The sequence below is a fragment of the Paramormyrops kingsleyae genome, chromosome 22 (genome assembly GCF_048594095.1).
Source record: "Paramormyrops kingsleyae isolate MSU_618 chromosome 22, PKINGS_0.4, whole genome shotgun sequence".
Classification (NCBI taxonomy): Eukaryota; Metazoa; Chordata; class Actinopteri; order Osteoglossiformes; family Mormyridae; genus Paramormyrops; species Paramormyrops kingsleyae.
The window spans coordinates 12608015-12634744 of record NC_132818.1 but is presented as its reverse complement, the minus strand read 5'-3'; the positions used below and the strand labels follow the sequence as shown (position 1 = coordinate 12634744).

Here is a 26730-nt window from a genome sequence, read left to right as displayed (position 1 = left end):
TGTTATGCCATTATTTTATTGAAAACGAGAGGTATCCTGTCAAAAGAAAGGTTCAGAAAGCCACACCAAAAATATTAAAACTAATCTTTTCATGGATAAGGAATCCTAACAAGGTAACCAAGAGGTAAGAAACAAATTGGATGATAAACAATTGTTTTGAGTGTATTTTATGGCTGATTTGAGACACGGGTCCGCTCCGACCCGTCTAACATAAAAGATACGAACAGAAATCTAACGTAATCCTTAGGTTAAAAAGAATAATATATAAAATTTACGAGACAACCTGACTGTGGTATCCGCATACACACAACGGCAGCGTAATATCGTTTTCAATAGCCTAATTAAAGCAAATGCAATAGCAATAATTTTCCTGTTCATAAATATGTGACGGCTGTAACTGAAGTAAACATCATGTCCGTGTTTAGGTCGGCTTACAGACGCCCTACATTATCCGACTGAAGCTGAAATAAGAGCAGAATTACTTGTACCGCATTTACATTGTAATCGGAAACAAGGCGAAAAAAAATTGCTTGTATCACTCTGACCGACAGATGGCGCCCTTCGCCTAACATGGGGAAAAAAATGTTAGCCAGGGTTTATAAATATGCATACTTTTTATATTAAAAAAAAAGTGGAGTAAACCTGCGAAACATGTTTAATTTCCAATTTAATTACATGCCCTTCTAGCGAGACCAAAAACTTAAACGCTTCTCTTTGCACTGAAACAACGAAGGTGAAGGTGATCATTTTTTTCTCTAAAAGCCAAATAAACACGATGTTACAGGTTTCATTTCCTTTGTGCTAGATTAACAGCAGAGTCTCATGACTAAATAAAATGTATATGGACGCGTCTCTGCTCGCGGCCAGGCGCTTTTACTCTCCCAGGCTATCACATGTCACTCCCGTGTTAGGCGCTCCTGGGAAGTCGATCGTACTTCCTGCCCCCGGTGGAGCCCACAGTATCCATCCAGCGCAGGGCTTGTCCCAGCTGAGGTATGCGGGGAGCTGGAAGCAGACACAGGGGCCGAGAGTCGGAGCTGCGTGACCGCCCGCTTTAAGAACAAGCAGCGCTCGCCTCGCCCAAGCGCATAAGCTCCGGTCGCTTTGGTAAGGCACCGAGACGTAAAGGGGCGGACATCTTAGACCGATCGCTAACTTTGCCACATAGGTGACCAGATTGGGTGGTAATGAGCACGGGAAGCTCACGGTCCTGCTCGTCCGTGATGCCAGCAGCTCGGGAGCGCGCATTCAGCTCCGGCCGGTGACGGATCTCGCAGCTGTTTTCTTAAACTTTTAAAACAGTGGAGGAGACGACGGGGAGGAAAAAGACGCCAAGATGAAGAAGCAGTTCAACCGGATGAAGCAGCTCGCCAACCAGACGGTGGGAAGGTAAGCGGCCCCAAGCGCAGGTACAGCGGGTAAGGCGGACTGAGACCCGGCGTGCGACTGTCAGGCTCGGCCTGGAGAACCGAAAACCAATTATACATATTTCTGATCAAATGATGGCCAGAGTTGCTCTGTGGTGTGTTTTTCAAACCGAAGTTCTTGACACGTAGACGGCTCCATACTTTGATATTGCTTATTAGTACCAGTTGGATTTTAAAAGTATGACTCATTGTGGGAAAAGTTGCTCGCTGGAAAGCCTGGTGTAGTCAATGATTTGACAGCTGCTTGCCCGAGTTATTGACCGAGTTTACTAACCAACTAACACCGGGACGACCAGAGTGAGGTTTCGGCGTCAGTCACGTGATTCGTCGGAACGAACCGAGCCGAGCGGCACCCGGACGGGGTGTTGGAAGCCCTGGGCTCGTGTGCCTATGATTTCCGAGGGTTAAAATCGGCCCGGTCCGGCTTGTCTCGCCGGTTGGCTGGAGCTACTAATCCTCCGGCATCTGCGGCTCTCTAAGCTCCATCTCTGCGTTGATTGACGCTCCCCCGATAAGAAGGACCCGATAAAAGCTGCGCTTCGGCCTCTAACTGTAATGGGGAGGGGGGTGGTTGACGTTTAGCAGAAATGGCCAAGCAAAGCAGCCGATTTGCCTGGGAAAGGCAGGCCGTGTTCCCCGAAGGGGGTTTCCATGCAAAGCAGCCTTTGCGGCTGAGTTTGTTTGATCTGCCTCAGATGGAGATTGTATCAGATGCAGATTGTATTACATATAGCGATATTTGAAAACTTGTCAGAAGCCCCCAGCATACGTTTTTCACTCTGTCGCACTGGGAGTGTGGAGCGTCCTGTTCATACCCCCAGGCAATCCTCTGAACTTCCCTGAAGTGGGGGGTGAAACGGGAAAATGCCGTTGTGAGATGGAAACGGACCAGCCGTGCAGCTGAGTGACGCTACTGACGTTTCTGTGATCGGCGATCCGGCGCCTCTTTGCTGTCTCAGTCTGAGGCTGTTTTTTTCGTGTTTTTCTCCACCTCTTGTTAAATCTACTCCCTCGTTTCCCCCGATGACCTCCTCCAAGCATGTCTGGAAGCAGTTCAAAGATTCCTTGAATGTCAGAGTTGGGGAAGTTGAGGGATGGAGCAGAGTTTGCTGGAAAGTGCATTAATCAGATTCACCCTGATCACAGACAGACTGTGATAGCGCCTTTGTAATGGAGGCTGTGTGCTTTGGATCAACACTGCAGATGCGTGTTGGGACTAAGGCGGGGAAACATCTCCATTATTTTTCCCATTTATCCTGGGGGATAAGCGCCTATACCAAGCTTCACAGGACTGGGTTACACCCTGGGCAGGGTGCCAGGCTCTTAGACGCACACGCCACAGCCCATTTAAAGATGCTAAATATGCTCACTGCACGTCTTTGGACTGTGTGAGGAGACCCACGCATCATGAGGAAGTGGGATTCGAACCCCCAGCCCTGGAGTTGTGAAGCGATGGTGCCCCCTACTGGGCCATCCCTTACATACCCCAGCAAGTGATAGTAATCACAGCTCTGCGGTTTCCGGGCCGGACTGTGATCCGTGTGGATTGTTAAAAGGCGTCGGGCGTCGACTTGCTCTGGTATTCTGCCCTATCTTGTGTCCTCCTCCAGGCCTGCCCTGTGTAATCCGGGCCTCATAGGTGACATTGGCACTCTTTCGAGAAAGTAGTCAGCCCTGTTTCCTCCACGCCGGCCGGCTTGTCTGCTTTTTGTCAGTCAGCCGCTGATTTGTGTGCGCGGTTCTCTGATCGCCCCTCTCCTGATCCATCCTAGATACATCGCTGGTGCCCGGCTGCGTCTCTCTGCGCAGAGCAGCCGCCTTGCCGATCCCGAGGCGGCCGTATCCAGCAGCTCTTACAGCAGACGCACTGATTCTGCTGGTGGTTAATTAATGAGGAGGAACTTGTTACTTCCCTTTGCTCACTTGTTGGTCATCGTTGTTTCAGACCGCCTTCGTTTGCCTGTGAGAAAGGCGGTGGCTCTGTTCTGAGGAGCAGCTGTGCTGTTGGACCTTAGAGTGGGGTACTTTTCCTCTCGGCTGACCGGCTGGCAGCTGCGTCCCTTTGAACGTCCCTGCAAAGATGGTTACCTCCTTACAACAGTCATATACTCCCCCAGTGTGGCCACAGGGAGTCAGAGACTCTCGGGGGAGGCTGGACGGGGGCCTGCTGACTGTGAGAGAAGCTTCGGGACCCTTGTCGGCCATTACGCTGCTGATACCATGTTAAAGTGTTAGTGCTCCTTGGGCTCCGCCCCCACTGACTCCTTAGCGAGTCCCAGTTAGGAAGTTGATATGCCCTGCTGTTGCCATGGCGACCATGACCACACGCAGCTGGGCGGAGCGAGACGCTGTGTGCTGTTTGGCCGCCCTTTACTGACTTCACACCTGTGTGCTGTTTGGAAAGCAATGTTTATGGCTGAGATTACATTCCTCTCACCGTGACTCAAAGTTCCCGGTAAGAAGCGTCAGAGAAGAATGTGGAGAGAATCTGCCAGCTTCGTGAAAGCTGATAAGCCGCGGTGATGTTAGCAAGCAGCCGGGGGCCCGGAGCAGCCGGCTGTGCTGTCGGGGGGCCGTAACAGGGCGGGGGGCCGTAACAGGGCAGAGGCTGCGTGAGAGAGCGACACCTGCAGGACACAAGGCGTCATAACAGGGCAGGGCTGCATATGGCGAGGTCCTGCTGATTCTCCGGTGCTTTGTACCTATGATGTCCGCATGATGTTCAGTCAGATCCCCCAAGATCTCTGCTTACAGAGAAGTCTGAGTGGGGAAAATGTTCTGGGTCTTGGTCACCATCAAGCCCGCTGTTTTGGGGAGGGTGGGGGGGGTCATCATGGGATGCCTGGTCACCATGCAGCCACTCTGCTCTAGTAGCAGGGAGATCATCATCATCATCATCATCATCATTATCATCGTCGTCGTCATTGGTGCTGCCTAGTGCTTTAGCTGGGGCTAAGCTGCCTGTTTTAATGGGTAACAGAACTGGGGGGTGGGGTGGACTGGGGTCAGCTGACCTCTTGGAGCTTCCTACCCCGTGATCCAACAGTGAGGAAAAAACAGCTGACTTGGTATCACCTGAGGAATGGCTCAGTGACATCCGGGGCGATATTTGGTGGACAAGCAGAATCTGAGACCCTGTGGTAGGAATAAGCTGAGGGACAGTGAGGTAGGGAGATGCCCGCAGCTCTGGCAGTCTGCTGATAGGGGGCGACGTGTGGACAGATCAGTTCTGGTCCAGCTTGCCAAACAGGCTGACTGTGTGTATTTTCTCTGTGTCTTGTGCTAAAGTAGCACGACGTGAATAAAGCTCTCCGCTCAGCGGAGGAGCATGCCGGCGTGGCTGTTTTAGCCATCTGCCACTAATGGCCCGCTAATGGCCTGCCATCGATCCACTGCCTTCCCAGCATGCCCTGCTCCTGCTTGGCCGTGTTCCTGCTTCCCTCCTGCGTTGGGCCTGTTCTTTCCATTCCCTTTATATCTTTACAAAGGTGATTTAATGGATTGTTTTATCATGGGCAGAGCAGCCAAGGGTATCGCCACGGTCTTGGGGGTACGCTGTGTCCCACGGGGCGTAGAAACATGCTTCCTGGGGCTCGAACCCATCACCTATGTGTGATTCTCCGCTTTGATGGAGTCTGTTCTGTTTCGCTTCTGCTACTCTATTGTCAGGGACAGGCGAGTCAGACTGTGGGGGGGGTCATGGGCCCCCCATGATTACTAAATGTGTGTGAAGCTGTTTGCTGTCACTGTGTCCCCCGATGCCCCATGTGTTGCTCTCCCCTGCGACATGCAAACTTTGATAAGTGGAGGCTGCAGACTGTGCAGGGAGGTCTTCTCCTCTCTGCTCCTCCACGTAAATAAACCTGCTTGTTAGCCCCCGAAATCCCCTGCTCGCTCTCCTCCCTGTCGCCACCTTTACCCTGCCTGCATCTACTCTGTCGGGTGTGTCTTTAAAGCCTAATCCCCTCCTGGGCCCTAAGACGGAGGGTGGGGATGCGTCGCTTGTTTGCTACCCTGGTGGCCTGATTGTCTGCGCGCCGTTTCCTGCGGCCGCTTCAGTGGCGTTTCAGGGAACTGAGCATGTATATTTCAGCTGCCCTCTGCGTCACCTTGCATGGGGGTTATCTGCGGCTGCTGCAGGGATACAGGAAGGGAAACGTGTTCATATCCTGCTTTATTGATGTTATAGTTTAATAATGTGATATTGTACAAACTGAAGCTTCGACTGGTGCCTGTGTTTCTTGGTCTGCCATTCTGGGACTGGTTTGCTGCTCCATCTTGCGCTGCCCCCCCCCCCCCAGAGGAGACTCTTACCCCCCACCCCTCTGTTATTTACAGGGGGATGTTTATATGCCTTGCCACGGGCCAGATTGTCCTGAGCTGAGCTCCGACAGCAGCAGACTCTCAGGGTCACGGTCTGTCCGCCTTCCCCTCCCCTGTAACCCCAGATGTTTTCCGTGTCGGATTTGGCGCCTGAAGCGTGCCTGCCTGTTACACACACAGGGGGTGGCTGTTTGAGCCCTGTGCTGTTCACTGCTGCTGCTTTTCCTTCCACCTGTTTGCTGTCCTACAGGCTGCTAGTGTTACCCGCCAGTGTTACCCGCCAGTGTTACCCGCCAGTGTTACCCGCCAGTGTTACCCGCCAGTGTTACCCGCCAGTGTTACCTGCTAATGCTGGGTCTGTTAAAATCTGCCTCTAGGTAACTCCAGGCTGCAGGAGCTGAGAAAACATCTGTCGGGCTTGCATTCTGTTTATGCCACCAGTGCCGGAGAAGGGGTGGGGGGGCGTAATATTCTCTGTGCTATGATAACTCCCTTGCATGTAAACACAAATGGTTACTAACCTTTACATGAAAGTTCCCCCTGTTCCCCGTTAACGTAGAGGTCATGGTTTGTATGGGAGGACTGTCTGCGGTTTAATTACAAGCACGGCCTGCATACATCCCCCACCCGAACCCCCGTGATCCTAACTTCCCCGGGACTGACTCATCTGTTCACGGACGGCACTTTTAATAACTATAACGGTAACTGTAGCGATCCTGTCCTGTCGCTTGGTTGCTACGGGCGATGCTGTTGTGGAAAAGCCTGCTTTGATATTATCTCTGAAGGGATCTCTTATTCTGCTGTTCTGCTTTAATTTCCGTGCCTGGCTCAAAAGGACCTGCAGCTTTCCAGATGTTTCCACGGTGCTTTTTCAGTGCCGCTCTGCCTGGCTGGGCGTGCGTTGTTGTTCCCGTGACCTATGGCGGTTCCCGTAACGGACTTCCTGTCACGACCACGAGAAAAAGAACCCTGAGTAACCCGAAGCTGGTGTTCCGGGTCTTTCCAGCCCTTTGCCGCCGAGTTAAGCAGCTTCTCGCAGGACCCTGTTCTCGATGCCTCGCTATTCCTGCGCTCAGGAGGGTGGGAGGTCCTGATGTCACCTTCCCGGTCTGGCAGGAATGCTGACATGCTGACAGCCAAGTTCCCCCCCCCCCCCCCTCAGCCAGGCTTCGGCGGTACCTGGGGCGATGGGGCGGGGCTGCGGTGCTGAGCTGTCCGCAGGAATCCGTGGGGTGTAGCCGAAAGTACTCGCCCAACCTCCCCCTGGCTATGTTGCCACAACAAACAGAGTGTCAGGCAGGTAGCAGGAAGGAGTGTTCCCTGGCACCAGGGGGGAGGAGTAAGGGACACCCCCAGGTCCCCAGGAGACTCGGGTTTGAGGGGGTCGCACAGCTGTGAGCTCCTTACCCCCTCCTCCATGAAGCTGAAGATGCTGCAGATCCATGCATACCAGGGGAGCGTCTCCCTGATCTGGGAACGGGAATCCTGCCAGAACGGGGCCATTTCCCCATGCCCGCTTCCTCCAGTTCCCTGACTCGCTCCAGCCAATAGACACGCTTACACAATTGTGGGTGTTTCCTCCCCGTGATGTCACAGGGTCGAGAGGGAGCATGTAGCGTAGGAATTCTGTTTTTATTCCAGGGAAAAACTAAATGACCATAGAATGCCTCCTTTTCCTAAGGTGTCACTTTCCCTAGCAACCTTGGCTTGTTATCTGGATCAGCAGCCTCGCTGTGGGAAGCTGTTCTCCCTGTCTGACCTTTGAACCTTTTAGCCTTTCAGCAGACTGCCCCCCCGGCAGTCATTCTGCGAAGATCCTGTCACATGAGCTGCTCGTACTTTGTCTCCCTGGGCGATAAGGTTGCCAGGGTAGAGCCTGTCGAACGGTAGCGCGTGAATTAGGCCAGAGGTTTAAGCTTCCATCATGGTGGCCATTTTTAAAGCAGCGATGTCATTGATGATCTTCTCAGAAGCTCTCCTGCACTCACGGCTCTTATTAACTTGCTAATGGTTCCTCAAACCTTTCGAGTAAAGTGGTGAAACAGTTCCGAATTCAGAGTTTCATAGGGGCATGTGTGGCTCAGTGCATAACAGATCTGTGTTTGTGTCCAGAAGGTCGTGGGCTTGAATCCTGCAGTCGTCAGAGTAATAGTGCCACTCTACCCCAGCCACTCGAGGAATGCTGACTCGCCCTGGTCAAGTTTTCCTCACTTGTATGCTGCTTTGGATAAAAGTATCTGCAAAAAATAAATAAATGGGTCCGGTGGTCAGGGGACCGCGCTTCTACTAGCTGGCCGGATCTGGGGATGTAGAGAATTCTGCTGCCATTTTGATCAGCCATGTGTCCCGGAAGGGCACACTGACAGCTGCTCCTGTATTTTTACCTCGATTGGCCTGAAGCTCTCCAGTCCGTCTGCCAGGTTCATTAGCATCTTCCTGTGGGAACGTCGTCTCATCGGGCTTGATCTTCTCGGGCTGGGCTGCTGCCTTCCTATGGATGTGAACCTGGTCTTCAGCAGAATCTAATTTCGCTGCTTTTCTTTCTTCACAGAGCCGAGAAAACAGAAGTCCTCAGCGATGACCTCCTCCAGGTACACAATTGGCGTGTGCCCCCCCCCCCCCGCCTTCCAGGGCCCTCTGCTCCTCCCACGTTTATAGCGTCTTTACAGCCCGTCCCTTTCACAGGCTCTGCTGGAGCTTTCTCGACGTGTGCTGTGGGTCTCGATTTGATGGCGAACGCTGAACATTGCGTCACATGACCTGCGCTGCGTCTTAGTGGTAAACAATGAGCAGATGTGCTGTTTCCCGTGGCTGATGTAACTCGGCCAGCATTAGAATGATTGTATATGTGGCAGCAGCGAGCGATACGTTTGAGCAGGACCACCTAGGGTTTGACCACGACAGTCTGTCATCTGTGGATGGTGAAATGTGTTTTCTGTGGCAGTCGGTTTCATGTCAGAATTGACACGGATGCACATTCATTCATGGCATTTTTAAGTGGAGCTTTTTTTTTTTTTCCTCATTTCGGAAATTCAAACTTCATTTTCCAGCAAACAAATCTGTCTTTCCAACAAATGCATAAAACACACGGTCCTGCGCACCTGAAAGGCTACGCGGGCTGGCATCGTGCCGTGGCGGGGGGGCGGGGGCGGTGTTTGGTTCTCTATCCGGCGCATTGTGGGATCGTGTGCAGCATGACAGGAATGCAGGCCTTTGCGAGCAGGCCTTGGTATTTTGTGCTGGGCTTTGAGCAGGCCTGTCTGTATCCTCCCCACGGCGGCTATGGCAAAACATGTATTTTATGGTACAGAACAGAAAACAAATGACGACGGGGTAGAAGGCATGCAGAACAGAGGGCGTGAGGGAACCTTCCAGAAGGTATCTCCCCGTGCATTACCCTGGACCTCCGTGGTAACAGTTTGGCCGCCGGTGATGGCAGTATCTCGCCCGTAATCCACATTCCCTTGTTGCACTGGCATTAAATCTGGGTGTACGGACGCTGCAGTAAGGCGGGCAGAGGGACCCGGCGAGTTTGGTTACGCCCTACAGTGGGCTGAGTCACCACACCCAGCCTGGCTGTCTCCTGACACAGTGCAAACACCATCCCGACTGGAGAGGATGTCCGGCCTGTCCTGTCACGTTTCTGATTAAAGGTCACCCTGGCTGTGTTTCTGTTTTGGGTCGTGCTCTCGTCTCTTGTTTATGGCGGCGAGGATTTGCGGCCTTGGGAGAACGCCCTTGTGTTTTTGGCATCGCTCTAACCAGGGTGGCCTGTGCATCAGAAACCTTCTGGAACATTCCGCATGTCCTTTCACTTAGTGGCAGCCTCCCCCCGTGGCCAGGAGATCAGCAGCTTTGCGTCGAAATTCAGGCCTGGGGCTCAGGACATCAGAACGCCAGGTTGAGGTCACGGTGGAAGACGGTGAACAGAGGCGAGGTGCCTCCACCCAGCCACTGTTCACAAAACCATGCTGAGCTCATCTCCTCCCTGCCTCGGAATGACAGGCACTCATGGCCCTCGGGGTATTGCCCAGCATGCACCTGGGTATTCCTGGGACCTGCCCGAGCTGTGTGGTGACATCAGAAAGGCATCTTCATCGGCCTGCCGTCCTCCATGTGTCAGTCACGGTTAGGCATCTGAATTGCACAGACGTCAGTGTGCCGTGTGTGTCGTCGCTGTGCAGATTGAGCGGCGCATGGACATCGTGCGGCTGGTGTCCCACAACACGCACAAGCGCATGGTCACGTGCCTCCAGGGCCACATCGGGACGGATGCAGAGAAGCGGCAGGTACGTCACCCCCTCCCCCAGCAAATCCTTACCTAAAGAAATGTTCCAGAGTTCTTTACATTCTAAGACATGTAAAGGCATGATATTTATATACATGTAGGTTTCTGAAGCATATGTGTGCTGAAAGACGTTTCAAAGCCCTTTTTTTAAAGCACTCGTGTAGTGCATTATAGATGCCGTCATAACGCAGTATAATGCATTCATAAGGTATTATAAACACGCCTATAACTATTTATAGAAAGGCATAACACATTATAATGGTCAGAATAAGAATTAAGGATGTACTGCATTATGCAGGTGTCTATAGTGCTCTATAAATGAGCTTCATAAAGCATTCATGATGCATAATGTATAATTCATAATGTATTATGCCTTTTTATAAATAGTTATAGCCATGTTTATAATTCTTTATGAATGCATTACAATGCATTATGAAGGTTACTTTAAGTGAATGGTTACCCAAAACTGTGAAGATATAAGCTTTAAAAAGCTGAGAGTTAAGTTAGTTTAAATTTAACAGCTGATGCATGCAGTAATACATTTATACGTATTGTTTAGTAAATATGTTGGATCACGGTCAGTTTGTCACTGTGGCTCCACTGCCAGTCCCATAATGCACTGCACTGTCACCCCCCCCCCCCCCCTGCAGAAAAAGCTCCCACAGACAGCACTCTCTCAGGCCATGCTGGACGGGGCCGGGCAGTTGGGCGACGAGTCTCTCATTGGGTGAGCCTCCCGTTGGCGCCCCCCCCCACTGGGCAAGATGGTGCGGTCGGCTCATGGCGGCATTGCGCACCAGCCGCTGGCGCTTTTGCTAACACGCTCTGCCGTCACGCTTCCCTGGCAGCAAAACGATGGAGCTCTGCGGGGACGTGGAGAACAGGCTGGCGTCAGAGCTGATGCAGCACGAGGTGCAGATAGAGAGGGAGGTGATGGACCCCCTGAACCAGCTGGCTGAGGTGAGCGGGAGTCGCAGGGAGCTGTGGAACGCCTCATAAGGGTGTCACTGACTCCCACAGGCTGGGGGGGCTGTCAGCCTTGTGCTTCTGTCCTGGTGGGAGTGGAATCTTTGGGCTGCTGCGGTCACCGGCTCTGGACGTGGTGCATGGTGGGGCACCGGCAGATACAGGCACGCCCTCCCCCAGGACACCTGCAGGGGCTAGAAGCCCTACTGAAATACTTTGAAGTCTGGTTGCCTGTTAACTTATGTTTCATCTGGGGAAAAAAAAGTGTTTCTTTCACTTAAAGAGCTTTTGAAGAATTAATTACAGTCTAGATTAACCTCAAAATTCTAGCCCTGAGATTATAGGTATCTGGATAAGCAGTAGAGGGATGAGGGATTTTCATCTGCAGTCCTGAGTTAGACTAGGCTGCAGTGGTCATGTGACCATCCATGCCATTCCAGGTGGAGATCCCCAACATCTTAAAGCAGAGGAAACAGCTGGCCAAACTGGTGCTGGATTACGACTCTGCAAGAGCCAGGTGATGAGGAGGGACCGCATTTCCCAGAATGCCCCGGCATGGGCAAGTGTGATCGGTGAGTCTGCAGGGGGCCCGAGGGTCTCAGCTCTCTGCTGGGCATTTTCCAGGTGGCTGCAGCAGAACAAGTCGATGGTGTCCACCACAAACAGCTCGGGCCTGACCGCTAAGGTGGAGGCCATCAAGGAGGAGGTAGACGAGGCTATGAACAAAGTGGAGATCTGCAAGGTACAGCGTCTGCTTCAGTGTGAGGGGGGTCTGCGTTACTCAGGGGGAGAGATCCCCAGTGGTCCTGGAAAGCCTAACAGCATGTGATTCCCCTTCCCCCACAGGACCAGTTGGCTGCTGATATGTATACCTTCTCCTACAAGGAGGGAGACTACGCCCGCTATTACGTCACGGTGCGTGCTCCTGCCACCTCTGGCTCCGCCTCCCCTCATGCTGCCCCCGCCCCACTATCCACTGTGCGGCTCCCACTTCCTGATTCTGTTCAGCAAACTCATTAGCCCTGCCCCCAGCTGTGGACCACCGTCGTCATGTGACACCTGGGTGGGGGGGGGGGGGTGTTTGCATGCTCCCCCCTGCCCGGAAAGCAGACCATGTGATTACGCTCCGTGTTTATCCACTTAAGAGGCTCTCGTGTGACCGGCTGCCGTGCCCCCCACCTTGCCGAGGGGGTGGGGCTCTGGGAGTCGTGCCCGTCCGCGTTCCCTTTCCTGTCATTGGCTGAGACTCTGCCCCGTGTGTCATTTCATAGTTGCTGGAGGCGCAGGCTGATTTCCACCGGAGGGCCCTGTCTCTGCTGGACCAGGTGCTGCCAAACATACGGGCACAGCAAGGTAGGCTGCCCGCTTTGCCCCCGCCCCTTGCCCCACTCTACTCCACCTGCCTTTCCGTGCCCCCTGTTCTGTTCCTCTGAAGAATACTGGAAGTTTCCAATGGCTTCTGCTTATCTGTGTAAAAACCTGTCTGTAGAGTGAATTTGGGACACAGGGCGGGATGGGGCGGAGTTGGGGGGGGTTTAAACACTGAGAGATTAATTCTGTTGTTCAGGCTTTTGTTTTCAAGTTTGCTAAATGGCTGCTCTGTTCTGCCTGGATTATTAAACAAAGCCAACACTTCATAAAGGTCTTTGAGATGCCTGCTTTCTGTGTTTGAAAGAAAGGCCTTGACATCACTCTGCTGGCAGCAGGATTTGAACCAGTGACCTTCCGTTCAGTGTCTTGCCATGGAGAACCACACAGCCCCCCCCCCCCCATATGTCAATCTAATGGCACATGTCCTGTCACGTGATAACATTAGTGCCCCGTGACCTTTGACCTGCAGACTCATGGACAGAGAAGCCGGCCTTTGGGACATCGTTGAGCGAGCACTTGAAGCGCAGTGGAAGGGAGATCGCTCTGCCCATAGAGGCGTGCGTCATGATGCTGCTGGAGACGGGCATGAAGGAGGAGGTGGGTGGGGCCTCAAGAAGTGATGGGTGGGGGCAGGGCTTCCCATTAAATCCAGAGCCATTTATTCTGAAGCCTTTAGTTCCTCACCTGAAAAGCTGTGGATTACAGGGGATTTCATGAGGGAGTATCGCCCAGGTGTAAACGCCCTTGTGGTATCTTCAGGATACCGGAGAGGGCGGCTGATTTCTATTCGTGCTCAGGGTTCCGGTTCTGTTCCGCGGACCACTCGCATTACAAACACACGGCCTGCTAGCCAGCTGTCACCTGCGACTGACACTGAAAGTGGGGGCCGGCCCCAAACAAAAGGGCCCATGTCTGCCTCAAACATTCATCAGTGTAAGTTGATCCATGGGGAGAGGGGAGCAAGCATCCAGCCCTAACCGGTGTCCCTGTGCCCCAGGGCCTGTTCCGCATCGCGGCTGGAGCTTCCAAGCTGAAGAAGCTGAAGGCGGCTCTGGACTGTTCCACCTCACAGTTGGAGGAGTTCTACTCCGACCCCCACGCTGTCGCTGGTATGGCCCGTCGACGCAGTTCCCCCTGACAACCCCTCTGTAGCATCCCTGTGGTTGTGGCTGTCTGCGGCATGTTCCGGACTGGCTAGCACGGTTGCGATGATGAGTTAGTGATGCACATCCAGCCATGACGATCCTGGAGTGGGTTTAGTGTCAGTTCGAGGACCTGAGGAGGAAATGACCCCGACCTGAGTGATGACAGCAGAATATAACTCCACGAGTGATTTGGGCTCATTACACCCTCAGACGCTGGCATGAGGTCCAGCTCTGTTGGCTAACAAGATGTGGTGGGCAGGGCAAGCTGTGCTGGAACCAGTGTCTGTGAAATTCGGAGTGGGTCCCTCACACCCTGCTTGGGGGAGCGAGGTGAAGAGTCTGCTTGTTCTACATCCTGTGTCCTCGTGTTTCAGGTGCTCTTAAGTCCTACCTGAGGGAGCTACCAGAACCTCTCATGACTTTCGAGTTGTATGAGGAGTGGATACAAGCTTCCAAGTAAGACGCCCCCACCCCACCAGATATTAGGACTACCAGTCCAGTCAACTGATGGTTCTGACCAAACAGGTTTGTCGGGTCCCGTGTGTCCGCAGCATGTCCGACCCAGACAAGAGACTCCAGGCACTGTGGGTAACATGTGACAGCTTGCCGAAGCACAACAAAGCCAACTTCAGGTGGGGGGGTTTGTCTTTGTGGCCCTACCCGTGCCGCCCAGCGTCTCCGGTGTCTCTTGTAGCTCGGAATCGGCGACACTCATGGTCCGGATGCTCTGTCGCAGGTATCTGGTGAAGTTCTTAGCCAGGCTGGCACAGGAAAGCGAGGTCAACAAGATGACGCCAAGCAACATCGCCATCGTGCTGGGACCCAACCTTCTGTGGGCCAAAACTGAGGGGTGAGAAGGAAGCTTTCAGCATTTGTAACCGTTTAGGCACGACCCATTACAGGGATTTGCAAGCAGGAGTATCCCAGAAAGTTTCTCCATGTTGTGTTAGATGTGCACAGAACTTCAAGCCAAAGATGTTTGCAGCCCATTACAGCCACATTAGCTAGATCTAAAAATTACTAAGTAATTTACTAATGATGCTTTTAGCTTCATTAGCGTGTCTGAGCACCACCTTTGATTTAAAGTTCATGGAAGAATCGACTCCATGGCTGACTGTGCAAAGACAGCAGTGATGTAGCTGTCTGTCTACTGCTCTTCTGGCTAAGACTCCTGGGCTATTTGCAACTGTCCCCCTCCCACTTATTACTCATCGTGGTGTTAACGTGCCACATCATCGCCGTTTCGTCCCCCCCCCCCCCCTGCAGGAGCCTGGCGGAGATGGCCGCTGCCACCTCGGTGCACGTGATGACCATCATTGAGCCCATCATCCAGCATGCTGATTGGTTCTTCCCAGACGGTAGCCCCTGCCCCACGCTTGCCATGTTACTAGGGCTCCGTGTCAGCATGACGGCTTCCAGATCAGAGCTCAGAGCCCGGTTTGGATTTTGCTTCTGGTTCTGAGTAGCACAGACCAGAGGGAACCTAGGAAAAATGCTGAATCTGCCACAAAATTTCTTGACTCTGTTAAACAGCATAAATGTTGTAAGAAGCTGTGTTTCTTTAGCTGTGCTCCTCCTTCTGCTTGTGCAGTTGGCATTAGCCAGCTAGCCTCTGCTTGTTGGTGTCTGTCACCATCCCCCATGCCACTCTCGGTTGGCAGATCACAGAGCTTCTTGTCTCTCCGCAGAGGTGGACTTCAACGTGTCAGGCATGTTCGTCATGCCCAGTTCCACAACCGTCTCGACCAGCTTTCTGACCCCCACGGATATGGATTTCGGGACCACAGACAAGAAGAGGCCCATCAGCATGGCTGTCCTGGACTCTGATAGTCCACGCAGAGACAGGTACTCTGCAAGGCTTCTTACTGCTCTGTTGTTGTAGCCTTCAGTCCCCCCTATTCAACTCTCCTGGGGGACAATTGACTGTCTGCCTTGCCGTTCCATCATGGCAATGTTGTATGTTCACTGTCTACCCCTTCCACCCTCTTCTGCTCTCCTAGCTTAGTTAACAAACTATTGGACCACACCCCACGTAGAGCCAACACTTATAAAAAGCCCCTTGCCTCGCCTGCCTTTCAACCCCCCCTGCCCCCAACAGAGGGCACTGGGGTGGCACTAACACATGCTCAGGTTCAGCCAATGGGCTCAGGCCAGGAAGTGTTGTCGTCAGAGTCCGCACAAGGGGCGGAGACAGGTGTCGCGTTGCAGGAGCTCCCCACCCAACGCACAGAGGTGGACAGGTGAGGAACGTGGGGACCAAGGCACGGTCCACTGGCCAATCAAGGCCTGGCTAAAACTTCCAATCAGCAGAAGACGACAAATAAATTTGCATGCAATTTCCAGTTCAGGTTAAAGTGAATTTGCATGAAAATCCAGTCAGAAGATTGATGAGGAGCCGGTCACTGTTGCACCCCCCCCCACCCCCCCCATCCCCCGCAGCATGGCATAGTCCTCTGGAATGCTTTCCTGCTTCATGCTCTGGGCTGTCGGACTGGCTTCAGCATTTACACTCCCTCCGGCAGGTGGCCTTTTAGTGGTGTGTGCTAATTTTAGTATAGCTGTGTGAGGGTGCCCTTCTGGGGTCGGCCCAGGCCCCCAGATGCAATAGCCTGATGGCCATTTGTTCCTGCATAGCTCCACATCCCCTGTCCAGAAGAACGGGTTCTCTGGTGGCCTGCCACCAAACCCCTATGGTGCGGGCGGCAGCTCGGGGCCGCTCAGTGTCCCCCAGCCCGGCGCGCGGGCCCCTAGTCCCCTCATGGTGCGCAAAGGTGAGACTCTCCTCTCTGTTAACACCAGCTGGCTGACCTCTATAGTGTTTCTTTATTAACGTGTCGTGAAACTGGAAGCCATCTTTATTCTCTTTGTTTTGTACCTGTAGGTGTGAAAAAGCCTGCCCCTGCCCCACCCAAACCGACCAATCCCCCTCCGGGACAGGCCAGCAGCCAGCCAATAGCATCCTCATCAGCGGCACAGCCGTCTGCCCCATTGGCCAAGCCAATTCCCAGCTCTTCCCCATCGGGACAGAGTCTAACCCCGCCGTCTAGCATGGCTCGCCGCCACTCGACCAATCAGCTCCCCATCCAGGCCCCCAGTCACCCGCCCCCTCAGCCTCCCATGCAGGTCACACCCCCCCTCCAGCCCAAAGCTGCCACCACCACCCCAGGGACGGGCGAATCCAGCGCGGACCCCTCCCCCCCCAGCACGCCGACACCCCCTGACACTCCGCCGCCCGACACTTGGCTCCCCGACATCTCCTGTGCTCCACCCGCTTCACCCAGCTACCAGTCTGGCTCCCTGCCCCGCCCCCGGCCCGTGCCTAAGCCCCGCCATCGGCCTAGCGTGCCCCCTCCCCCACAGCCAGCCACCCATGGCAGCGATGGCACCAACGGCGTGTGCCGCAGCACCTCCAAGATCTCCTCAGGTAAGACCTCCCCTCCTCTGGTCAGCAATAACATCAGCGCCTTATTCTGCATTATATGCAGCAATCCGGTCTGCACACGGTCATATGACCACTGCCCTGAAAGCCAAAGTATGCTCAGGATCATATGGATCTCATGATCTCATGAAGTACCTGGCGGTCAAGTACCTACGGTTCTCCAGAACGTGGATCTTAGACTCTCTCTGCGAGTTCTCCTCGCTACGCCTGTTAGCATACTGGCTAGCTTGAAACTTCTACTGCTCTGGGCCTGCCTTTTGGTTTCACTGCTTTCCAGGCATCTTCACCTTCACCTGTCATTCCCATCTTCACCTTCGGCCAGCAGGTCTCGTGCTTGTGTTCGGCCATTCAGGATGCTTGCATAACCGCTGCGTTTAATCACGCTGCTCACGCGCAGAGGGATCGCTAATGACTGCCAAAGTCCGAATGCCGGTCTGTCCCGGAGCTTGCATCGCGACCGGGAGCTCTAATCGCTGCGGGGAGGGAAGAATCATCTGCAAGCCCTTAATATTCCATATTTCTGGAACGCCGTTTTCTCCCAACACGCTGGGCTAATGACAGAACCTGCCGGTCTTTCTGTAAGCTCTCTGGCTATAGGATGTGCTGGGTTGACATGCAGGCCAGGGCCAGCGCTGCGGCAGGCAGCACACTGACCTCACGTCTGTCTTGTTTGTTTGTTTGTTTAACCCCATTTGCTGACCTCACTGACCTGCATGTCTGGTGCTGCAGAGACACTTCCTGAGGAGTCACCAGGTATCTACCTAAGTGAACTTTTGGGAATGATCTGTACTTTAGAGCAGGGATGGGCAGTCTAATCCTCAGAGGGCCGGTGTGTATGCAGGTTTTTGAGAAAACCTTTTGGTCAGCTGTTCAGACCCAGGTGTGAGGACTCTTCAGCCAATTATCCTCTAATCAGGGAGTTGCAGCAAAAACCTGCCCACACAATGGCCCATTCTGGAAAAGACAGCCTAACCCCTGCTTTAGAGAGCAAATTTATATGTTCGTAAGTATGCATGGGTATGCCAGAGAGGCAGGGCGAATTTGGGCAGATTCAGTCAGGCTAAGGTATGAGCACAATGTCACTTGACATAGATGACAGAGATGCCACTAGCGGGCACTCACCCGTGCTTGTGATCCTCCCTGCAGACGGCACTCAGGTGCTGAAGGGTCTCAGCCGCACGCTGGAATTCACTGTGGAGCCCCCAGCAGTCGGCCCCGAGCTCGAGTCGGAGAGCACCGCCCTCTGAGCTGGAGGCCGTGCCCCTCCCAACACACCCTGCCCACTTTCCACATCTCAGTTGGCCAAAGACCCCTCCCCCCTTATCTCATTTAAAACATCCTCACTCCAGTGCACTCCTTACGCACCCTGCCGGGCACCAACGAACTCTTGCACCTTCAGGTGTGTGCCTGCTGGAACAGTGACTAGGACGTGGAGTAGATGACCAAAGACCCTTAGATAAGCATTTCACTTGGGGACACTTTTCTCTCCGTCTGGAAACAGCTGAACGTGACAGTTCCCCTGAGTGGACGAGTTCACTCATAGGTGATGGGGCTTCTGTATTCGGATGGAGAATCTTTCTCTTCTGGCTTAATATTGTGCAAAAGGTGTTTCTGGTGGTATATGGAATGTGTTTTTTTTCCAAGGAAAATGTGTATTTTTTTGTGTAGCTGTTACTTTACAAGTGCATCTGGGCGGCGGGGGGAATGACGCATACCAAAGTGAAAGCCGCCGGTGTGCCGAGACGGGTCACCGCAGCTGTCTCCGGGAGACCCGTGCCGCCCCCCGGACATAGCCCCCAGAGCACACCCCCCTCTCTATTTATTTACATGCACATTCCAGCCATACCTCTGCATTTCTGCCGTGGAAGCGGACACCAGATCAGGAAGCGACTTACGGACCCTTCCGGCGTAAAAGGAGCGGCGTGGGATGGCCCGGTTCCTCCTGGACGTCTGCGCAGCTTTGGCGGCGCACGGGGCCCATCATAAGGACGATGGAAGACCTCATTTCAGCGTGCCACCTTACTTTCCGGAACGGGCCGCAAGTTTCTTAAGAATAGTGTCTTATCACCAAAGATGCGGTATAATTCTGAATGAGTTAAAAATACACTTTGAGCACTGTGGGTGATTTCGGTTTTCCTCAATGTGATTCTTCGATTTCCCCCCCACCCCACAAGGCAGAGCGTTCTGACTCTCTACCCACTGTGTTTTATAAGCTACCCCCCCCCCACTCTGCATTTAGCCTCCCCTCATTCCCGTAAGATGGCCGTCGCACTGTCAAAAGCACCGACGCGCAGCTGCTGTCCCACACAGGGTTCACGCTGTGAAATGGTACAGCCTCTGCCCCTCCCCTGTCCCCCAAATCTCACCCCCCCCCCCGAAATGAACTTCTCGCGTTTCACTGCGTTGCCTTAGTCACACCAGAAAATTCGTTTTTTTATTTTTAATAAAAGCCTCTGAAACTCAAACACTCACGTTCACATGTATAATTTGTTGATGCCGTAGTAACTGCAGCAGATCTGGCTATTCAGAAATACACAATTGCTTTGATATACCCCGTCTCAGAATAAATACAATTAAAACTGTAACCAGTGTTTTTCTGTCTCTGGTCCAGAGCATTTTATATTACTGCCATATCTATTGCTGAGCAGTTACTTTAACAGAATATCACCTATTTTGCTAACAAACTAATAATTAGTGTAGTTTTGATAGAGTTCACATGTTGACTTTCAATCCACTCAATATTGCGTTGCTCCCCCTGGTGGTTAATAGTAGCGACACCAACCACAGTATATCATGAGAGAATAAGACCAACTGGAAATAATATAAAACTTCTTATCTAATCTTTGCTCTCTGACACCTGCATCAACATGCACAATTATTATCAGATCTGGACACTGCACACACGCTGAGATGCAATTCTGCACTGATCCTTGTATTCTACCATACAGCAGTGATTCTAAAGAGGTCGTTTACAGATGCTGGCTGAAAATAGCGCCCCCTGCCTGCATATCAGCGTGGTGCGTGTATGACAGACACACAGTCCCCAGATGGGAAATGCAGATACGGGGTGTTTACATGAGTTTCTCCCAGCAGCCCCTGGTCGCCCACTCCTGTCAGGCCCAGTAGCCAATCAGGAAGACTGCCACGGCCATACACACAACCAGGTTGGCGTCAATGAAGCGGCTCATTAAGGGGTTCTCCTCCAGGGAGCAGGTGGGCATCTCCACGGGCACCTGCCGGGCACCGCTGCTCTTCTTAGGTCTATCCATCCCACACAGCCACAAGATGGCGGTGGTGAGTTTGGAATGGCTTCCGGCATGCCCCTTAGAGCTGGAATCTGCTGCCGTAACGTCAAGGTGTGACTCACTGCGTGACACTGAGGGAAAGCCAGAAAAACGAGTTTAAAATAACCTAAAAACACCACACCCACTGCACCCAAACGCAGGGAAAACACCTCCCTGCCTCAATGGAAATCACATCAATATCGCATCATCGGCGGGGGTTCCCAGCGTAAGCACGTCACTGGCGCGATACTCGCACTTCCTGTCACGATGACAGCAGCTCTGAGCTGGGACTCTTGGCATTTCCTGTCACGGGACTCTCGGCCTACCTGAGGCGTCTCGTTCTGGCTCTTTCTCGCCAGTTTTGCCGACGGGCGTCTCCATGTCCGAGGCGTCTTCCGCCGCCGGACTCCTGCTACTTTCCCCCATCCTCTGGATTCTCGTGAACCAGGTAAGACCATCAATCTGTCGAGAGACCCCCACGTCAGCAGACAACTCCCACCAGCCTGACTTGGCACCACATGTGGCAGCCGCTGGTCCAAAGGAAAACAACTCCCGCAGAAGGTGCCGTTTCAGTCTCATCATGTTCTCTAGTCTTGGTTCTGCCTACCTGCCCGGGAGAGGGCCTGTCTGTTGCCAGGCTTATGACCACGACCACGCCCATGGTGAGCAGAGTCAGGATGATAGAGAAGTACAAGTAGTGCACATATTTGACCACGGAGGGCCTCAGGTCAGCCTCATAGCACGGCGGCACTGGATACACGAAGTCCAGAACCATCCGGATGAAACCAGCCAGCAAGCCCACCACCAGGCCCCAGAAGGCGCCCTGTGCAGGTACACAAAGCGTTTTCATCAAGGCACTGCCCTCCGCCTCACCATACAGGAAGTGACACGCATGCCACGCTCCCCCCCCCCCCCATCCTCTGCTCCGCACCTTCTCATTGGCTCGCTTCCAGAAGCAGCCAGCGAAGAAGACTACGGCAATGGGTGGCTGCAGGTACGAGCTGATGGCCTGAATGTAGATGAAGAGCTGGCCTCCCTGACTGGCCTGAACCACAGGGATCCACAGCACAGAGACAGCCACCAGTACCAGCACAAACACCCTGAGTCCAGCAGAAAGACAGCAGTGGCCGTGGCCAACCCCATACAGCCACAGATGGACAGACAGGCAGGCAGACAGACAGACAGACAGACAGGCAGACAGGCAGACAGGCAGACAGACAGACAAGCAGACAGGCATGAGAGCTTATTTATATCTGATTACATTTTTGATCAGCCTGGATTTTTTTCTCTCAGTAGGAATAAAACAAATACAGAAATACAAACTGATGTAGAGGGGCAATGTATACTCGTCTAAATAAATACAGGTATAGAAAAAGTGATGCAATACACAAATTTGCAGACGTTGGCGTTAGGGCTGTGCGATATGACCAAAATCTAAAATCCTGATATCGATATATATTATGGCTGCACCTTGTATTTACGTATTTTTTCTACAGATCAGCTGCGGTAGGAATTGGAGAAAAATCTGCAAATAGGAGTGAGGTGACAAAGGTAACGTGATCCACAAATATGTAAAGCCCTTTTCACGTGTACAAATCTCTACATATTTTTTGTGAATTTCAATTTTCAAAACATATTAAAATATATTAAATCACATATTTTGAGGATAGTGATGCATTTGTCACTCTTTTCTACAGATCAGCTGTGGTATATGGAGCCCCTAAGACAGGCGTGGCCAATCTTATGCGCAAAGGGCTGCTGTGTATGCGGGTTTTCGCTGCAACTCCCTAATTAGATTACTAATTAAAGGACTGATTGGCTGAAGAGTCCTCACACCTGGGATTGAACAGCTGACCTACAGGTTAAACCTGCATACACACCGGCCCTTTGCGGATAAGATTGGTCTGTGTGGGAAAATATTTTTTTGAAATAGTTTTGAGTTCCCTTGCAATACTTTTCTATTACTAATAATAACTGTACTGTGTCCGTTTAAAATACAAAACATAGATTTAATGGACTAATAAGTATAAATCTAAACGATACAGACATGTCCAGTTAAATGTGCTTTAAGCATTAAACCACGGGGGGTTTCATATGTGTTTTTATATGTATTTATTAATAACTGCATTGTGTCCATTCAACGCTGGTTACTGTAAACAAGGCAGCTGGGATATGAAGGTGAAGTTCACACACAAACACTGAAATATTAATTAAAATTCGCTGTAAAGAAATCTGGAAAATGAAAGGGTGTTGCTTGTTTTGTTGAAAGATATTACAGCCCAAAAACTGAATTTTAAGTTAACTTTTCCATGGTGTCATAGTTAAGGTTTAAACCCGAAACCACTTCACTTATACTGAAATATTCCAGTAAGCGGGATGGAGCTTAAACCTTAACTCCAACACCACAGTAAAGTTAGCTTTATACAGTATGCAGTTTTGCCAGTGTTTCAGTGTTTGTAATACATTTCAGGGTTTGTATGTGTGCACTTCATGTTCAACAGCCCAGCTGTCTTGCTTAAAGTCACTGGCAGTGAAAGGACACAGTGGAATTATTAATAAATACGTATAAAACACACAATATTAAAGTTACATGGTGTACATTGTCCCCCATAGTTTAATGTTTAAAGCACACTTTACAGGACATGTCTGTATTATTTAGGTTTATCCATGCATGATGTTTCAGCAAATAGCAAATGGCCAAGTGTAGTGGAATTGCAAAACTAATACAAAAAATATTTCCCCACCCAGACCGCTTAGAGGCTCCATAACGGTACAAACTGGACAAAAATGCGCAAATCAATCGGAGGGAAGTCAAAAATATAATGCGATCCACAAACAGACAGTACATGATCCACAAATGTGCAAACCACGTTTCACATGTAAAAATCACCCTCTATTTTTGTGGATATGATTTTGCACAACACAAATAAAAAATACACATTTGTGGATAGTTAAATATAAAACCCAACAAAAACTTCCATACAAGAGCCACATCCCATCTGGTGGCTTGTAACCTTGCAAAACTGTCTTCCAAATGATGAAAAAATGTCGCCGTAAAACGGTGTATCTTGTGATACCACGAAATGAACGATAGAGCATAATATGAAACGATACACATTTTAATTTCGTTATCCGATATATATCGTCATATCGCACAGCCCAAGTTGGTGTCTCTCACAGTCCCCAAGATAAAACCGCGGTCACCTGCCCACCACCATCAGCTCCCACTCGGAGGCTCGGACTCGCAGGTGCCTCCACAGGTCCATGGTGAAGATTGTGCTGGAACTATTGAAGATGGAGGTGAGGGAGGACATGAGTGCTGCGATCATCACAGCCATCATGAGGCCGCGGAGACCTGTGGGGGGGGCGCCATGAAATCAGGCTGCGCTCTGCTGGGACCAGCTTAATACCCCCCCTCCCGAAACCCCCCCCCCCCCGCGGGGCTGTGGCTCACCGGAGGGTAGCAGCTCCATCACCAGCTTGGGGTAGGCGATGTCCGAGCACCCCACCGGATTCCCACACACGGCCCGGCAAACGTCGGGATCTCCACAGGCCACCTCATCTGAGACCAAAGGGGAAGACAGTATGTCTGAGGTGGGGGGGTGGGGGGGTGGGTGGAGCATGCTTGAGGCCAGGGGGGACAGAGTGTGAGGTGGGGGGAAGACACCCTGTTCCTGTGTCTGTGGGGAAGGCTAACCCGGGAACAGTATCCTGCTTATCATCCCCGGAAGGACCATCATGAAGAAGGGCGCCACCTTCAGGTAGGCAGCCAGCAGCGATCCGCCTTTGGCATGTAGTGTGTTTTTGGCAGCTAGAGAGCGCTGGACAATCACCTGCAGCCAGGACAGAGCCACTGTGTCACCCCCAATGCCCTTGTCCCCACAACCGACTACGCCCTCCCCCGAGGCGGGCGTCACCTGATCCGTGCACCAGTACCAGAGGGAGGGCACCGACATGCCCAGCAGCATCCCCGGCCAGGGCAGATCCGAGGTCAGCGGGTCCCTGAACAGGTGGAAGGCGTCCGGGCGCGGGAGGCCACAGCTGCTGTTGGGGTAGCGGACGCTGGGAATGGCGTTGCCATAGCCATCGAGAAGAGCATCCCAGCCTCCGACCGCTTCGAAACCTGGCAACAGGCAGCGAGGTCGGCGATGGGGTCAGGAGTCCCTCCCCAGGGGGAGCATCGCCACACTATGGGCGAGGGGGCGGTACACTCACTGAACGCCATGAGGGTGATGGCTCCCATCAACATGACGACGGTCTGCACAGCGTCTGTGTAGATGACGGCTGCCAGGCCCCCTGGAAGAGGAGCACGCCTCATCAGTCACATGAAACATGTTTTTAACCATTTATACATCCATAAGGGGGAGAAATGCAGCTTCACGGGAGCAGTGGCGCCCCCCGATGGACTCGCCGGTGTATGATGTACCTGCCACGGTGTAGATGGATGTAATGAGCAGGAGGAGACCCACTGCCAGGTAGAGATTCCACTGGAGGGCCTGCTGGATGAACACAGCCCCGGCGTACATGTCCACCTGGGGGCAGCAGAGAGTGGCTCACACGCAACAGAGTCGCGGGTTCAAATCATCTGCAAGATGGGGAGTTTAATTCGGACTCACCGATATCTTAGTGAAGATGTAAACGAATAAATACAGAACGGCAATAAACAGCTGTATCCTCTTGCCCCCGAACCTCCTCTGCAGGTATTCAGGCATGGTGGTGACCTGAGGCAGGACAATGAAGAAGCATCGACAGCATAAAGGGAAATCTAGCTTCATCAAAAATATATCCGCCCCCCCCCCCCAGGACAGGTAGCAGGGAAAGCCCCTACCCCCGAGGTGATGTAGATGGGCAGGAACACCCAGCCCAGGAGCAGGACCATGAAGAGACCCTGTGTTAGGAGAGGAGCACTGGTGAGGACATCTCCTGAGGTTCCTCAGAAACACCCACAGAAACACTGCTTGCTTTGCCCAAACTAGGGAGCCCCAGTTAGTGGAGATTCTGAGATGGCTGTCAGCCTTACGTTCCACTCGTAGCTGGTGGGGCTGATGCCGGCCGCAGCCCCTGACCCCGCCAGCCCAATGAAGTGCCCGCTGCCCACATTACTGGCAAAGAGCGACGCGCCCACCTGTAGGGGGAGACACAGAGCAGATGGTGCCCTCACAAAAGAAGAACAGGTGGGTGTTACCGGGTAAAACACAAGCAGGGTCCGTATGTGTCTGGTGAAGCTAAATTCACAGAACTCAGAGTGACTGACTCACCGGCCACCAAACCATGTTTTTCCCAGCAAGAAAATACCCATCGACAGTGCTTCTCTGGGTCCGCCACATGGACTGAAAAGCAGGCAGCGATGCTCAGAGGGTCACCAGGGCAAACCGTGCAATCAGGATTCAACAGGAAGATCATTTACACATTTAAACGGAGCCCCCCCCCCCAGGCTCCCTGAGGTCAGAGCTGGGTTTCCTCGACCTACCCACAGGCCCACCGCCAGCACCAGCAGGAAGTAGACCACCAGCACCACGATGTCTATGGTGGGCAGAGTCTGAACGGAGGCCGAGCCCCCTGCCAGAGTGGTGGATGAAGTGGGGGGCCCCTGGGTGGATGCCATCGGGCTGGAGGATCGGCTGGATCTGGGGAAGGGTTAACCAGAGGCGACCGCTGATGTGTGTCACGTTTACACGTGGTCGTCACGACTGCGGAGCCGTCCTTCAGAACACGCTAGGAGTCCCTGCTAGAGCGTTAACTGTTAATAAGTCACCGTCACCTTCGCTCAGATGAGTGACATTCCTGGCAAGCCCCCCCCCCACCCCCCGTCCAGGGACCACAGGCTTTATATAGCGAAATCTATAGCTGGCTTACACTTTGAAATTATTTTATTCCTAATGGAAGAGAGAGAAAAAAAATCAAAGCTGATTAAAAGTTTTAAAAATGTGACTCAGTTAATTATACTCATGACTAATGAAGCTCTTCATCACGGGTGAAACTCTCGAGATTTCACATAACCTCAAATGAGCATAAAAAGTGACTCAATACTTGTGTTTATTCACACGTGTACATGTGTGAATATCCCACATTTACAAAATTTTTGCCGGTTATGAAATTAAACACATCGGTCTGTGAATCGGTCTATGACGATCTCCTGCAGCTTGCACCTGCATAACAAACTCCGTCGGTCCCCTGGTCATGCGGCCACGTCCCCCAGCTTGTGGCCGGCGAGGCGCAGATGTGACACCCACCTGCCTTACATGACACCTCCGGAGCTCCTGTCCGGTCGGCGTGTCCAGGCGTATCTGTTCAGGAGACGCTTTCACTCTTCTTCATAACACCATCTGTGGACCTTGGAATCAAACGTCAATTAGGGCTGGTAGAAGCTGGTTAAAATTTAATCGGCGTATCAGCACCTTGGCTTGTTGGCCTGCGCTGGACCCTTCTGGAAGGACATCTCGCCGACTGGCGTTTGAGGCTCCACGCCACAGGGACCTTGGTGCCT

General features: G+C 52.5%; 2 protein-coding genes across 5 annotated transcripts; one reads left to right on the top strand and one right to left on the bottom strand.

The window, feature by feature from the left end:
- Nucleotides 1–19544, top strand: arhgap17b (Rho GTPase activating protein 17b). 4 transcript variants are annotated; one of them, XM_072705274.1, is made up of 22 exons: nt 1–124; nt 912–1389; nt 8302–8341; nt 9935–10039; nt 10689–10765; nt 10887–10998; nt 11445–11521; nt 11629–11746; nt 11851–11919; nt 12276–12357; nt 12845–12972; nt 13373–13484; nt 13895–13976; nt 14072–14152; nt 14257–14370; nt 14787–14878; nt 15209–15365; nt 15521–15760; nt 16155–16291; nt 16402–16944; nt 17689–17712; nt 18106–19544. In XM_072705274.1, exons 2-22 carry the CDS (start codon nt 1337–1339, stop codon nt 18204–18206), a joined length of 2544 nt encoding a protein of 847 aa, XP_072561375.1. In that variant the 5' UTR covers nt 1–124; nt 912–1336; the 3' UTR covers nt 18207–19544. The 4 variants fall into 4 exon arrangements, with proteins under 4 accessions (XP_072561375.1, XP_023677562.1, XP_023677563.1 ...); XM_023821794.2 differs by lacking the exon at nt 1–124 and having other exon boundaries at nt 824–1107; nt 1303–1389; XM_023821795.2 differs by lacking the exons at nt 1–124; nt 17689–17712 and having other exon boundaries at nt 827–1389.
- On the bottom strand, nt 19385–26593 carry slc5a11 (solute carrier family 5 member 11). Its single transcript, XM_023821798.1, has 16 exons — nt 26477–26593; nt 25714–25870; nt 25502–25573; nt 25264–25368; nt 25072–25131; nt 24860–24964; nt 24670–24775; nt 24459–24539; nt 24161–24366; nt 23941–24076; nt 23698–23805; nt 23448–23598; nt 21175–21343; nt 20851–21066; nt 20570–20705; nt 19385–20335 (listed from the first exon to the last, which is right to left on the bottom strand). The coding sequence occupies exons 2-16, from the start codon at nt 25846–25848 to the stop codon at nt 20073–20075; spliced, it is 2049 nt and encodes a 682-aa protein (XP_023677566.1). The 5' UTR covers nt 25849–25870; nt 26477–26593; the 3' UTR covers nt 19385–20072.
- Nucleotides 26594–26730: the final 137 nt, after the last annotated feature.

What these genes read in the sequence shown, in the direction of transcription:
- arhgap17b (XM_072705274.1), top strand. Translation starts at nt 1,337, where the DNA reads ATGAAGAAGCAGTTCAACCGGATGAAGCAGCTCGCCAACCAGACGGTG. An exon ending in ACAAAGTGGAGATCTGCAAG is followed by an intron (nt 11,747 to 11,850) that starts GTACAGCGTCTG and finishes CTTCCCCCACAG; the next exon opens with GACCAGTTGGCTGCTGATAT. An exon ending in TGATTGGTTCTTCCCAGACG is followed by an intron (nt 14,879 to 15,208) that starts GTAGCCCCTGCC and finishes GTCTCTCCGCAG; the next exon opens with AGGTGGACTTCAACGTGTCA.
- slc5a11 (XM_023821798.1), bottom strand. Translation starts at nt 25,848, where the DNA reads ATGGCATCCACCCAGGGGCCCCCCACTTCATCCACCACTCTGGCAGGG. An exon ending in CATCACCCTCATGGCGTTCA is followed by an intron (nt 24,367 to 24,458) that starts GTGAGTGTACCG and finishes GCCTGTTGCCAG; the next exon opens with GTTTCGAAGCGGTCGGAGGC. An exon ending in GCCAGAACGAGACGCCTCAG is followed by an intron (nt 20,336 to 20,569) that starts GTAGGCCGAGAG and finishes GCTTTCCCTCAG; the next exon opens with TGTCACGCAGTGAGTCACAC.